The sequence below is a fragment of the Geotrypetes seraphini genome, chromosome 3 (assembly GCF_902459505.1).
Source record: "Geotrypetes seraphini chromosome 3, aGeoSer1.1, whole genome shotgun sequence".
NCBI classification, from domain to species: domain Eukaryota; kingdom Metazoa; phylum Chordata; class Amphibia; order Gymnophiona; family Dermophiidae; genus Geotrypetes; species Geotrypetes seraphini.
In genome coordinates this window covers 373162318-373175452 of record NC_047086.1, presented here as the reverse complement: position 1 = coordinate 373175452, position 13135 = coordinate 373162318, and the positions used below count along the sequence as shown (strand labels likewise).

At 40.8% G+C, this 13135-nt stretch overlaps 1 protein-coding gene across 2 annotated transcripts in view; it reads left to right on the top strand.

Moving 5' to 3' along the window:
• EML6 (EMAP like 6) overlaps positions 1-13135 on the top strand; it is a 523485-nt gene that overhangs the window by 346899 nt on the left and 163451 nt on the right. The window contains exons 27-29 of one of the 2 annotated variants that reach the window (XM_033938329.1): positions 1401-1527; positions 2308-2415; positions 3860-3864. In XM_033938329.1, the coding sequence (XP_033794220.1) occupies positions 1401-1527; positions 2308-2415; positions 3860-3864 (240 nt within the window). The remainder of the gene's footprint in view (positions 1-1400; positions 1528-2307; positions 2416-3859; positions 3865-13135) is intronic. The other variant, XM_033938328.1, reaches the window with a different exon arrangement.

Sequence of the window (13135 nt, the reverse complement as noted above, 5' to 3'; positions counted from 1 at the left end):
AAACAGGCCTACCTGAAGATCTCTTGTTTTAAGAAGCACACGTAAAGAGAAGCACTGTGGCCCATGGTTGTAAAAACAGGGCAGTCTAAATTGGCTGTTGCAATGACAATAAAGCTGGCAACAGGCTTCTCATGCTTGTTCCCCTATAGAGCAAGAGCACCTAATTTTTCTGCCTAAGAAACTCTCTGTAGCCAAAGAAACTTTAGAGTAGGTAGAACAACTGCTTTGATGACTGAGCAGCAAGCTGATTCAGTAAAAAAAATGTCTTCTTGTATATATGGAAGGGTGATTTCTTCCCAACTGACAGACTAAGACTAGAGAGGAAATTATATCACTGGTGAATGGAGAAAGCTAAAATGCTAGTGGTCTCACTCTCATTGGTAGCAATGTACCATCTAGTCCAGGCTGAGACATTGCAGAATGAACACCTATAAACTGGTTTACTGTGTATCTTTATGAGCTTGCAAAGAGCAAGTATTTTTGCTTTAGATTTCATTTGTATTTTCTACTGTGTACTTTATTGCAGTATTTTATATAAAATACATTTAAAAATATTAAAAACACCTTTCACAAATGCTAAAATCCTACACGAATATTATCAGTTTATATGAATAATTTATTGCAGGGAGAAACTATGGGTTAGTGGTACACTGAACAGCAAATTATGTTTCAAATCATAAAATCTCATGAGATAAAAGTTTTAAGCCAGTTTATAAGGATACGTTATGTAGCAAGTTATTTCCTCCCCCTCCCCCGCCTATTTTTACAAAAGCACGGAAGAGGTTTTAGTGCTGGCCAGCATGCTGAATGCTCTTCGCTGCTCCGACGGTCATAAGAGCTCTATGACCATCGGAGCAGCACAGAGCATTCAGTGTACCAGCCAGCGCTAAAAACCTCTTCTTCGCTTTTGTTACAGGGGGGTTAATCTTTATGTATATGATCACAGATCCTCATAAGTAACAAAACGACTGAAAATAAGGACATGAAAGGAGAATCTTATTTTTATTTATTTAAAAATTAATATTCCGCATATCCTACAATTCTATGCGGATTACAGTAAAACATCCAAAATCATAAACATACAAGTAACAAATTATAACCTAATAATAATAACATATAAAAAACATAAAACAACATAACATCACATAAAATAAAATATCCCAACAACATGGCAAGTTCCCACCCTCCCATATTTTGACTGAGAAATGACTCTTAGCAATTCACTCACTGCTATAAATACATAAAAATAGAATAGTTTTCAGTTCCTTCCTAAAGCATAACACAGAAGAAGCCTGTCAGTTCCAAAGGAAGCTTATTTCAACAGAAATCAAGGTTGACTAATTGAGAAAGCAATTTGAAAAGGTTTGATTACACTTTTTCTTTGATTTTTATTTCTTAAGGTTATGACAGTGATGTTGCAAGAGAAAAAAATATTGATTATACAACTAAGATCTACGCAGTCAGCATTAGAGAAATGGAAGGCATAAAACCACACCAGCAGCTAAAAGAGGTTTCAGTCGAGGAAAGGTACCTAACTTGCTGTTTTTTTTGTATTTACATATGTTTTCTCATTTGGATTGAAGAGCGGTATAGCAAATTAAATAAACATAATTTTTATTAAAGTGAGGTTGCTTTGTAAATATATTTATGAAACATATAACGCTTTTTTCTTTTCTGGACAGCTAAATGAAACCCCTGCTAGATAACAGATTCCCTATTAAGAGATGATAAACTAATTAAATGAGAAAAAGAAAGAGCAGAATGAAATTCAAGAAAGAAGAAAGATACATGCTGTGTTTATATAGAAACTCATTTTTAACAGGACCCTTATAAGATACTGCACTTAGGATGAACATCACCTTTTTAGCATTACCTTTTCTTACACATTTGCACTTTGATGGTTTGTTATACATGCTCACCTACTTAACTATTTCTTAAATATTATTTTAAATATGTATAACATACTGTATTATAGATACCTACAAATACTCTATAATACGAGATAATAAGTGCATTAGACCCATTTTCATACCATTAACAATATGTTTCCCCAGCTCATGTAGGGCGACTTGTTAGTGCATTTATTTACTAGTGAAACAAATACAAAAATAACCTTTGTGTGTTTCCACCATGATTTTTAGAACTATTCTTTTGCTTTTATATGTTTATGTATTTCTTCCTAATAGTGTTGTTAGAAAATATATTCATTGCTCTTTTAAATGTATGAAATAAAAACCCAAAAATTAGAAATGCACCTTTCTTTTTCTGTCTGTCTTTCTTTCTCAATTTTTCTCTCATGAATATTAGGTTCAGATACCAAAGCAACCCACCAAAATTAGGTGATTTGTTTGGTGGTAGCGAGCATTTTGACTCCTGCCTATCACTAATCTCTATGATCATGCAGTTTCTCCAATGGTAAGTAGTAAGCATGGATCCACCCTTGGGGATTACATGCTTCCTTGCATGTGGTGTCAGATATTTCCTAGCTTAAGTATGTTTTGAGTATGAGACATTACTATTTATTTTGATATGTACATAACCATCACCCATTTGCTCCAAATAGAAGAATTTCTAACTAAAAGAGAAATTAAAAAGAGGAAAACTATATTCTGTAGTTAGTTTTGATATATCCCCTTTCATTGTATATATGAAAGCGGTTTACAATTTATGTTAGACATAAATGGAGGAGAAAAAGAAGCAAAGGAAGGAAAAAGTCGGAAGTTTAGATTGAAAGGAACAAGGTCCCAGAATTATCATGCCTTACATAAAGGCCAACGAAAACCAATCAAATCTTTATGCGTTTTTTGAACTCAAACAAACATTTTGGCATCATAATGAAGCTTGATTGCCACATTTAGTATTTTCAGCAAACAACTTGTCGGTGATCTGTTAAACCAGAATTAAGGGAATCCAGGCAATTTCATTCCAGAGCATTGGCAAGGATATAAAGTACCTTTGTCATGAGAAGGGAATGAACCGAGCATGTTTTACTTGGAACAAGAAAGGATTTCTTGATATACCTGAAGTTTGGAGCTTAGAGGTCAAATTACTATGTAAGGTGACCCAAGGGTGCAAATTGAATCCTGGAGCAGAGGAATAACGTTATGGCTAGAAGCAGCTTGTGGAGAGCCAGTCAAGCAGTGTTCAAATCCCACTCCTTGTGATCTTGAGTAAGTCACTTAACCCTCCATTCTCTCAGGTGTAAACCTATTGTAATCCTTCTGGAGACAGGAAAATACTTACTATACCTGAATGTAACTTAAATACTACTGAAAAGGCTTGAGCTAAATCCAGACTCCTTTCATCTTCCCCCTTCCCCTTCAACCCTATTGGGATCACTAAAATATGAGAAGTAATCACAGAAGAAATTGTGAAACTCCTTGTGAAACAAATATCATCAGATTTTTCCATGTTCAGCTTGAGCTTTTGAAAGGATAACCAGTGTATAACTGCTCAGGCAGTTGTTCCAATTGTCAAGTAGCTGCATCTTTCAAGGGCGAATAGGGTTTATAAACTGTAAGGAAAGAATTTGTATCAGTTCCTTGAATGAGACTAGCAGGGAGAAAGAAGAAAAGATGAAAGAAAACAGAACACAAAATGTACCCTTGTTGGGACTCTGCATGACAGTAAGTGAGAGTTTGATGAGTCATTACCCTAGTCTACTCAGAAGATCCGTTGATAGAGGACAGTCCCAGCAACATCAGTTTCCTCAGTTCTGGTGATAAACATGGGCCAGATTCTACAAATGGCGCTTACATAGGCGGCAACCTTAAAAAAATTTCCAATTGCATGCCAATCATGCAATGGCAACATTTGCAGAATTATGCCTACCATTAAACATAGGCACTGGTAATGTAAGCCAAGGTTTTGAAGGCCTACATTCCCAATGCCTATGTTTAATGAGAATTGTGTCTACAGAGGTGCCAAAGGTAATTTCCAGCATAAACCATGTTAAGCGCCGCCATAGATGTGATTACAGAGTCCTTTTTTGGAGGCACCTATACTTTTTTTATTGGCATTTCAATTAGTTTTAAACGATGCGATCAATTGCCATGCCAATTACCACCAATTAATACGATTAAGTTAGGCAGTAGTGCTGCCCGATTCACGATTCAAATCGGTTCACTGATTCACTTCGGGTGAATTGATTCGAATCGATTTAAAACACCAAAAAATCGGTTTCCCGATTCCGACCCTCACCCCTCGCCCCCTAAAGCAGGAATGGCTGCGCTGCTCTTGCTGGCCAGCCGCTGCTGCACTTGCTTTAGAGGGTGAGGAGGGCGGGTCAGTCGGGAATTGCTGCTGTGGGCTTCCCCCCCTGGCGTCCGGTTCTCCCCTGGCGTCCGATTTCTCATCCTGGCATTCGGTTTCTCCCCTAGCCTCCCCACACCGTTTACCTTATAGGTGGAGTCTGCAGAGCAGATCGCGATACTAGCGTTTTTGCAAACTGCTTCGAGGCTGTTTCCTCCGCTGCAATCCTGCCTCTGACGTCAGAGGAGGGGCGGGACCACAGCAGAGGAAACAGCTCAAAGCAGTTTGCAAAGACGCTAGTACCGCGATCTGCTCTGCAGGCTTCAGTTATAAGGTAAACGGTGCGGGGAGGCCAGAGGAAACATGGAGGCCTTCCCGGGGAGGGGGGGTGCGCAGTCCTTTGGGGTGGGACAGGCCTTCAGGGGGATAGGCTTTGGGGGGGTGTGCAGGCCTTCAAAGGGGGGGGACAGGCCTTCAAGGGGGGGGACTGGCCTTCAAAGGGAGAACAGGCCAGGGATGGTGGCTTAGGCCTTCAGGGGGGACAAGCCTTCAAGGGGGGGACAGGCCTTCAGGGGTGGGGTGCAGGCCTTCGGGGGGGACAGACCTTCAGGTGAGGGGGGCCCTGGTGTAGAAGTACACAGAGGGAGGGAAGGGGGGTTTCAAAGAGATGTGCATATGCCGGACTTTGGGGGGGGGAAGAAATAATGGGTCTAAAAATAGAGGAGAGGGAGAGAGATGATAGACAATAGGATTTAGGGAGGGAAGGAACAGAAAAGGAGAGAAGTTGGACACAAGGGATGGTGTGGAGAGGGGGATAGAGATACTGGATAGGAGGGTAGTTGGGAAAAGAAAGGGAGAGATGGTAGACCCAGATGGTAGATGGTAGATGGTGGGGAAGGAGAGAGAGATGTTGGATGAAAGGGTAGTTAAGAAAAGGTGGATCTGTGGATGGAGACGAAAAAAAAGAAAGATGCCAGACCTCCGAGGGAGGGAAGGGAAACGGAAGGGGAGGACAGAGATGGCAGGTGGATGGTTAGCACGGAGAAAGAAAGAAGGTGATCCTGGCAAGCAAATTATTGGAAGACAACCAGAGCCTGGGACCAACAAGATTTGAATAATGATCAGACAACAAAAAGTAGAAAAACTAATTTTATTTTCTGTTTTGTGATTACAATATGTCAGATTTGAAACGTGTATCCTGCCAGAGCTGGTGTTAGACTGCAAACGTGAGCTAGGATTTAACAGAGAGAGGAAAAATCTTTTTTGTTTGTTTATTTTGTTTACACCACAGCGCCAGTGGTTAGGAGAAGGCAAAGGGGGTGAAGAGGCTATAAATAAACCCACCAGGATGTTTGAAAAAAATACCCAATTGGGCAGGAAAATCAAATCGAATCAAAAAACCAATTCAATAGGCTGAATCAAATTGAAATTTTTTTTCCTGAATCGGGCAGCACTATTAGGCAGCGATAGAGGGCCTACCACCTAACTTACAGTGCCATTTAAAGAATTTAGGCCTATGTGATTGACCAAACTGAAGGCTGCATTCATGTCTAGGATGACAGGCAATACAGTCTTTCCACCATCAAGATGAACATGGCAATATACAGTTAATTATCCCTTTGGAAACAGGTGAAGATATGAATCTGATGAGATCTCATCTTTGGCTAGGGGAAATTATGGTCTGATTTAAGTAAAACAGTCTGGTGGTAAATTTAGGGAACATGAAAATCTCATGTATTAAAAAGAAAGAGCAGACCTTGAATGTGACAGGGATCATATTTTCCAAAAGTAGAATTGTGTGAAGAAACTCAGGGTTATTTTATTTTAGGACAGTTTGTTATAGAAGGGGATAGTAATAACAGTTGGAATGATAGTTGGAGTGCGGAAGCATTATCTTATCATAAAAGCATTAAAAACAATGGTAGTTACAGTTGTATTATTGACCTTAGACTATTATAATGCTTTACTGAAAGGCTTCCTTAAGGGATTAATTAAGAGGTTCAGCTAGTTCAGAATGCAACTGTGAGATTGCTCAGGGAAATTCTGAGGGATTAGGATTTCACTGTTGTTAAAAGAGATTCACTGGTTATCCATTCCACTGAAGATTAAATTTAAAACATTGTATTTGACATTTGTGAAGTAATTCTATAATGGGGTACCTACAGTATTTTACAAATGAGCTATTATAAGTAGATATGACAAACATTATTTGAAATGTCTGTAAGCAAATGCCAGAAGCCTAAGAAACAAGGTGGGAGAGTTAGGATATATTGCACTAAATGAAAAGATAAATTTAATAGGCATCTCTGAGACCTGGTAGAAGAAAGATAACCAATGGGAAATTGTCATACCAGGGTACAAGCTATATTAGAAACATAGAAACATAGAAAGATGACAGCAGAAAAGGGCTATAGCCCATCAAGTCTGCCCACTCTACTGACCCACCCCAATAAGTCTAAGTGCTAGTGATTCGTCCTACGTAGGGATCCCACGTAAATGTCCCATTTACTCTTAAAGTCGAGCACGCTGGTGGCCTCGACCACCTACACCGGAAGCTTATTCCAGTGATCTACCACCCTTTCCGTGAAAAAATACTTCCTGGTGTCACTACTAAATTTCCCCCCTCTGAGTTTAAGCGGATGCCCTCTTGTGATCGAGGGTCCTTTGGGGAAGAGGATGTCATCTTCCACCTCGACACGTCCTGTGATGTATTTAAATGTCTCAATCATGTCCCCCTTCTCCCTGCATTCCTCTAGAGTGTAGAGCGGCAGTCTGCTCAGTCTCTCTTCGTATGAGAGACCCTTGAACCCCAAGATCATCCTAGTGGCCATCCGCTGAACCGACTCGACTCTAAGCACGTCTTTACGGTAATGTGGCCTCTAGAATTGTACACAGTATTCCAGATGAGGTCTCACCATGGTTCTGTACAGCGGCATTATGACTTCTGGTTTCCGGCTGACGAAACTTCTGTTGATACATCCTATCATTTGCCTTGCCTTGGATGTGGCCTTCTCTACCTGTTTGGCAGCCTTCATGTCTGCACTGATGATTACTCCCAAATCTCGTTCTACTGAGGTCCTAGCTAATGTTACTCCATTTAAGGTGTAAGTTCTGCACGGATTTCTACTACCGAGGTGCATGACCTTACATTTCATAGCATTGAAGTCTAGCTGCCATGTCGAGGACCAGTTTTCCAATGTACGAAGGTCCTGTGTCATACTATCCTGTAAAAAGCTTTCACTTACTATATTGCACAGATTTGCGTCATCGGCGAATAATGTTACTTTACCCTGTAGTCCTCGTGTCAAGTCCCTTATGAATATGTTAAAAAGGAGAGGACCCAGGACCGAGCCCTGCGGCACTCTGCTGGTCACTTCTGATGTTTCAGAGAGGGTACCGTTGACCACCACCCTCTGAAGTCTACCACTCAGCCAATCATTGACCCATGCAGTTATCGTCTCACCCAACCCCATTGATTTCATCTTGTTTAGTAGCCTGCGGTGTGGGACGCTGTCAAAAACCTTGCTGAAATCCAAATATACTATGTCCAGAGACTCTCCTGAGTCCAACTTGCCTGTTACCCAATCAAAGAAGCTGATGAGGTTGGATTGACACGACTTACCCTTAGTGAATCCATGCTGACTAGGATCCCTAAGATTCCCCTCATCCAAGATCGTGTCCAACTTCTGTTTAATTAGTGTTTCCATGAGTTTACATACTATCTACGTGAGACTCACTGGTCGGTTATTCACAGCCTCTGCTCTGCAACCCTTTTTGTGCAGAGGAACAACATTCGCTGTTTTCCAGTCCAGGGGGACTCTCCCCTTTTTTAGGGAGAGATTGAAGAGCATGGCTAATGGTTCCGCCAGGACATCGCACAGCTCTCTGAGCACTCTTGGGTGCAATTCGTCTGGACCCATGGCTTTGCTCACCTGGAGTCTTGACAATTCGCTGTAGACATCAGCTGGTGTGAACTCCAAATTCCGAAATGGGTCTTCCACGCTTGACATTACTTCCAGATGTGGCCCTTGTCCTGGTGCCTCGTAGGTAAAAACCGAGCAGAAGTATTCATTCAGTAGTTTGGCTTTATCGGAATCCGTTTCCACGTAATTCCCATCCGGTGTTCTGAGGCGTACTATCCCGTTTGTATTTTTTTTCCTGTCACTAATGTACCTGAAGAAGGATTTGTCCCCTTTCCTAATGTTCTTTGCTAGAGTTTCTTCCACTGCAAGTTTGGCCTCCCTGACTGCTGTTTAGCTTCATCTGTTCCCGTACATTTGTATGAACGAAATGCTCTTTTTTTCTCCTTGATGAGGTGCGAGACCTCTTCAGTGAACCATTGGGGTTTTTTGTTTCTTTGTTGTTTATTTACTGATTTTATGTAGCGGATAGTTGCCTCGTGTAGGGTCAATTTCAGGTTTGACCACATGGCTTCCACATTATCAGTTGCTTCTTGATCCTGCAGCGTCTGATGGACGAAATCTCCCATATGTGCGAAATCAGTGCCCCGGAAATTGAGTACCCTCATTTTTGTTAGTGATTTAGGGAAGCCTTTCCTGAGGTTGATCCATACCATGTTATGGTCACTGTTAGCTAGCGTTTCTCCCACCGAGACCTCCGAGACACTCTCGCCATTTGTAAGTACGAGGTCTAGGATGGCCTCGGCTCTAGTGATAGGGTGGATCAAATCAGTAGAGGCATAATGTTATATGTTAATTGAATTGAATTGAATTGAATTGAATTGAATGAACTGAAATTCTACAGAAACAGAAACACACCATGGAATCCCTATGGGTAGAAATTCCATATGTAAGGGAGAAAAGGATAGTGATAAGAGTATACTACCATCTGCTTGTCCGGAATGAATGGACAGATACTGAAATTACCCCAATATTGAATGGGTAAATGTAACATCAGGGCATGCTAGGCAGATAAAATTCCTTGATAAAATCAAGGACATATGGAGCAGCTAGTTTAGGAACCAACAAGAGGTAAAGCAATTCTAGATCTAGTTTTTAGTGACTCAAAGATGCTACTAGCAACTGCCATGCTTAGTAGAAGGGTGTTCTAGCCACTTTGGCGGAGATCCTCAGCTAATGGTGCTTGGGAATTCCTACCAGCTGCAACAAAGATCAGAGCCAGTGTTGGACATACCGGTACCCAGGGCAGAAAATAAAGGAGGGGCTCCCCTGACTCCTTTCCTCCAAGCTCTCTACCTGCCATTACTATCACATTGACAGAAATGCATTTCTTTTTCTGTTGAACACAATACAAAGACAACTGATCTAATCTAATCTGGGATTTATGAGTCGCACTATGCCTAAATAGGTTCAAGGCAACTTATAGTACAATTTAAAGAGATACAATTTAGTACAGTACAAGGAGATACATTACAAGGAGCTACAGGAGTACAGTACAAGGAGATAAGAACATTAGAATTGCCGCTGCTGGGTCAGACCAGTGGTCCATTGTGCCCAGCTGTCCGCTCATGCGGTGGCCCTTAGGTCAAAGACCATGCCCTAACTGAGACTAGCCTTTCCTGCATACGGTCTGGTTCAACAGGAACTTGTCTAACTTTGTCTTGAATCCCTGGAGGGTGTTTTCCCCTATAACAGCCACCAGAAGAGAGTTCCAGTTTTCTACCACTTTCTGGGTGAAGAAGAACTTCCTTACATTTGTACGAAATCTATCACCTTTTAGCTTTAAAGAATCCCTCTCGTTCTCTCTACCTTGGAGAGGGTGAACAACCTGTCTTTATCTACTAAGTCTATTCCCTTCATTATCTTGAATGCTTCAATCATGTCCCCTCTCAGTCATCTCTTTTCAAAGGAGAAGAGGCCCAGTTTCTCTAATCTCTCGATGTATGGCAACTCCTCCAGTCCCTTAACCATTTTAGTCGCTCTTCTCTGGACCCTTTTGAGTAGTACTGTGTCTTTCTTCATGTATGGCAACCAGTGCTGGACGCAGTATTCCAGGTGAGGGCTTACCATGGCCTGATACAGCGGCATGATAACCTTCTCTGATCTGTTCATGATCCCCTTCTTAATCATTCCTAGCATTCTGTTCACCCTTTTCGCTGCCTCTGCACATTGCGCGGATGGCTTCATCGACTTGTCAACCAGTACTCCCAAGTCTCTTTCCTGGGGGGTCTCTCCAAGTACTGCACCGGACATCCTGTATAAGATTTTTGTTATCGACATGCATCACCTCACACTTATCCATGTTGAACCTCATTTGCCATATCGCGGCCCATTTCTCGAGCGTGTTTATGTCACATTGCAGGTCTTCGCAATCTTCATGCATCTTCACTACTCTGAATAACTTCGTGTCATCTGCAAATTTAATCACATCACTTGTCATACCAATTTCCAGATTGTTTAAGAGCACGGGTCCAAGCACCAAACCCTGCGGCACTCCATTTGTGATGCTTTTCCACTCCGAGTATTGTCCATTTACCCCCACTCTCTGTTTCCTATCCACCAGCCAGTTTTTAATCCATGTGAGTATTTCACCCTCGATTCCATGGCTCGCAATTTTTTGAAGTAGTCGTTCATGCAGAACCTTGTTGAATGCCTTCTGAAAATCCAGATATACAATGTTGACTGGGTCACCTTTGTCTATCAGCCCGTTTACTCCCTCAAAGAAGTGCAGCAAGTTTGTCAAGCAAGATCTTCCTTTGCTGAAGCTGTGCTGGCTGGTCCTCATCAGATTGTGTCCATCAAGGTGATCAATGATGCGGTCCTTTATTAGCGCCTCTACCATCTTTCCTGGAACTGAGGTCAGACTCACTGGTCTGTAGTTTCCCGGATCTCCCCTCGAACCTTTCTTGAAGATCGGCATAACATTCGCCACCTTCCGGTCTTCTGGAATCCTTCCCGATTTGATCAACAGATTGGCTGTTAGTTGAAGCAGTTCAGCTATAGCCCCTTTCAGTTCCTTGATTACCCTTGGATGTATGCCATCCGGTCCTGGGGATTTATAATTTTTAAGCCTATCAATCTGCCTGCATATCTCTTCTGTACTGACCGTCAACCCTGTCAGTTTCCCGTCTTCGTTTCCTGCATATAGCCTTTCGGTTTCCGGTATGTTGTGTATATTCTCTTCGGTAAATACAGATGCAAAAAATGTGTTCAGTTTGTCGGCAATGGCTTTGTCCTCCTTTAGAACTCCCTTTATTCCATGGGCATCCAACGGCACCACCACTTCCTTCGTGGGTCGTTTCCCCTTAATATATCGAAAGAATGGCTTGAAGTTTTTGCCTCCTTGACTATTTTTTCCTCATAGTCTCTTTTGGCCCCTCTTACCGCCTTATGGCACCTGCTTTGATGTTGTTTGTGCTTTTCCCAGTTTTCGTCCATTTTTGAGAGATGGTACAATACAATACTAGTACTGTTTAAAAAGTAGTACTATGAGGTAGAAGGTGGAGGTAACTTATTGTCCAAAGTCATATGAATGACAGTGTTTGTAGTGTCATAGAGATTGCAAGGTGTTTTGTAGACTCAAGGGTCTGTTTTCTGTAGTGGATATGGTGTTGAAGAGATAAGTCTTTAGTTTCTTTCAGAACATGAGGTAATTCAGTTCAGATCTGATGATTGTTGGGAGGTTGTTTCATATCTTTGTGCCGATATACATAAACATAGTGTTGAAAATACATTTGTATCTGAGACCTTTTGTTGAGGGGTAGTTCATCAGAAGCTTACTACGATTTCTGGTTGAGGTGGAGTTTGAGTGGTCGAGGTAGAGTTTGAGTTTATGAGTGGTCGACTTTAGAAGTATATGAGTGGTCGAGTTTATGAGTGGCATGACGGAGTTTCCATGTAGGATGTGGAAGATTATACAGGATATTTTGAAGTTTATTTGATTAGTGATGGGTAGCCAATGTAACTGTTTGAGATAAGTGGAGATTGGGTCATATTTTTTTAGCTTGAAAATAAGTCTAATTGTTATGTTTTGGATTAATTGTAGTTTGTGGGTTAGTATTGTGTCATATTTTATTTATTTATTTATTTTCAAATTAAATCACCAAGCATAATTAGTTGTTATATACATCAAAGAATATATAAAAACCAAAAGAATAATAAGTCTTAGCTAATTATGCTCACATCCTCAAATAGGATCCAGGATAATACTATTTAGTGAGAAAATGAGAAAAATGAACTAAATGTACACTTTAAAGCATAATAATGGCTATAACGCTGAGTACAGAAGTTTCATTCCTTAATCAATAGGGCTTAAGATTTTTCTATCTCCAGACGGGACAGCGCCAAGAAAGAAGTCAACTGGTTTGGCTCAAAGAAAACGTATTTAACAGTACACTTACAAGGTTATCGTAAGTAAAAAGTAGCACCCAAAGATAAAACTCCAGGTTTCATCAAAAGAAATTAACGGCGATGCTTCTGCGTCTCCCATGAAAGATCAGGGAACATCTGTATTTTAAATCCCATGAATTCTTTCTATTTTTAAAGAAAAGTTTTAACAGCCAAACTTTATCAATAGAAAGAGCTACAGATATAATCAAAGTAATTGGCACTCTTTATCTGATTTCTCCAATAATTCTGATACATTCAATAATTCTTTTTCAGAAGACCTTTTTTGAGATTGATTTTTATCAGACAAATAATACACTTGAGATAGTGGGGGTAACGATTCTTCTGAGACCCCCCAACACTTGAAGAAAGTACCTCTTAAATATTTCCCTATGCGTTACCAACGTTAGCCTAGGGAAATTAATCAGCCTTAAGTTATTATATCTAGAATTATTTTCAAGATTTTCTATCTTCCTCCTAAGACTAATATTGTCTTTCATTAAACTTTCTTTAGTTGTCTGGAAGTTCCTGTTCAAGTTTCTGAATTGAGGAATTAGAAGCAGTCACTTCACTTTTCA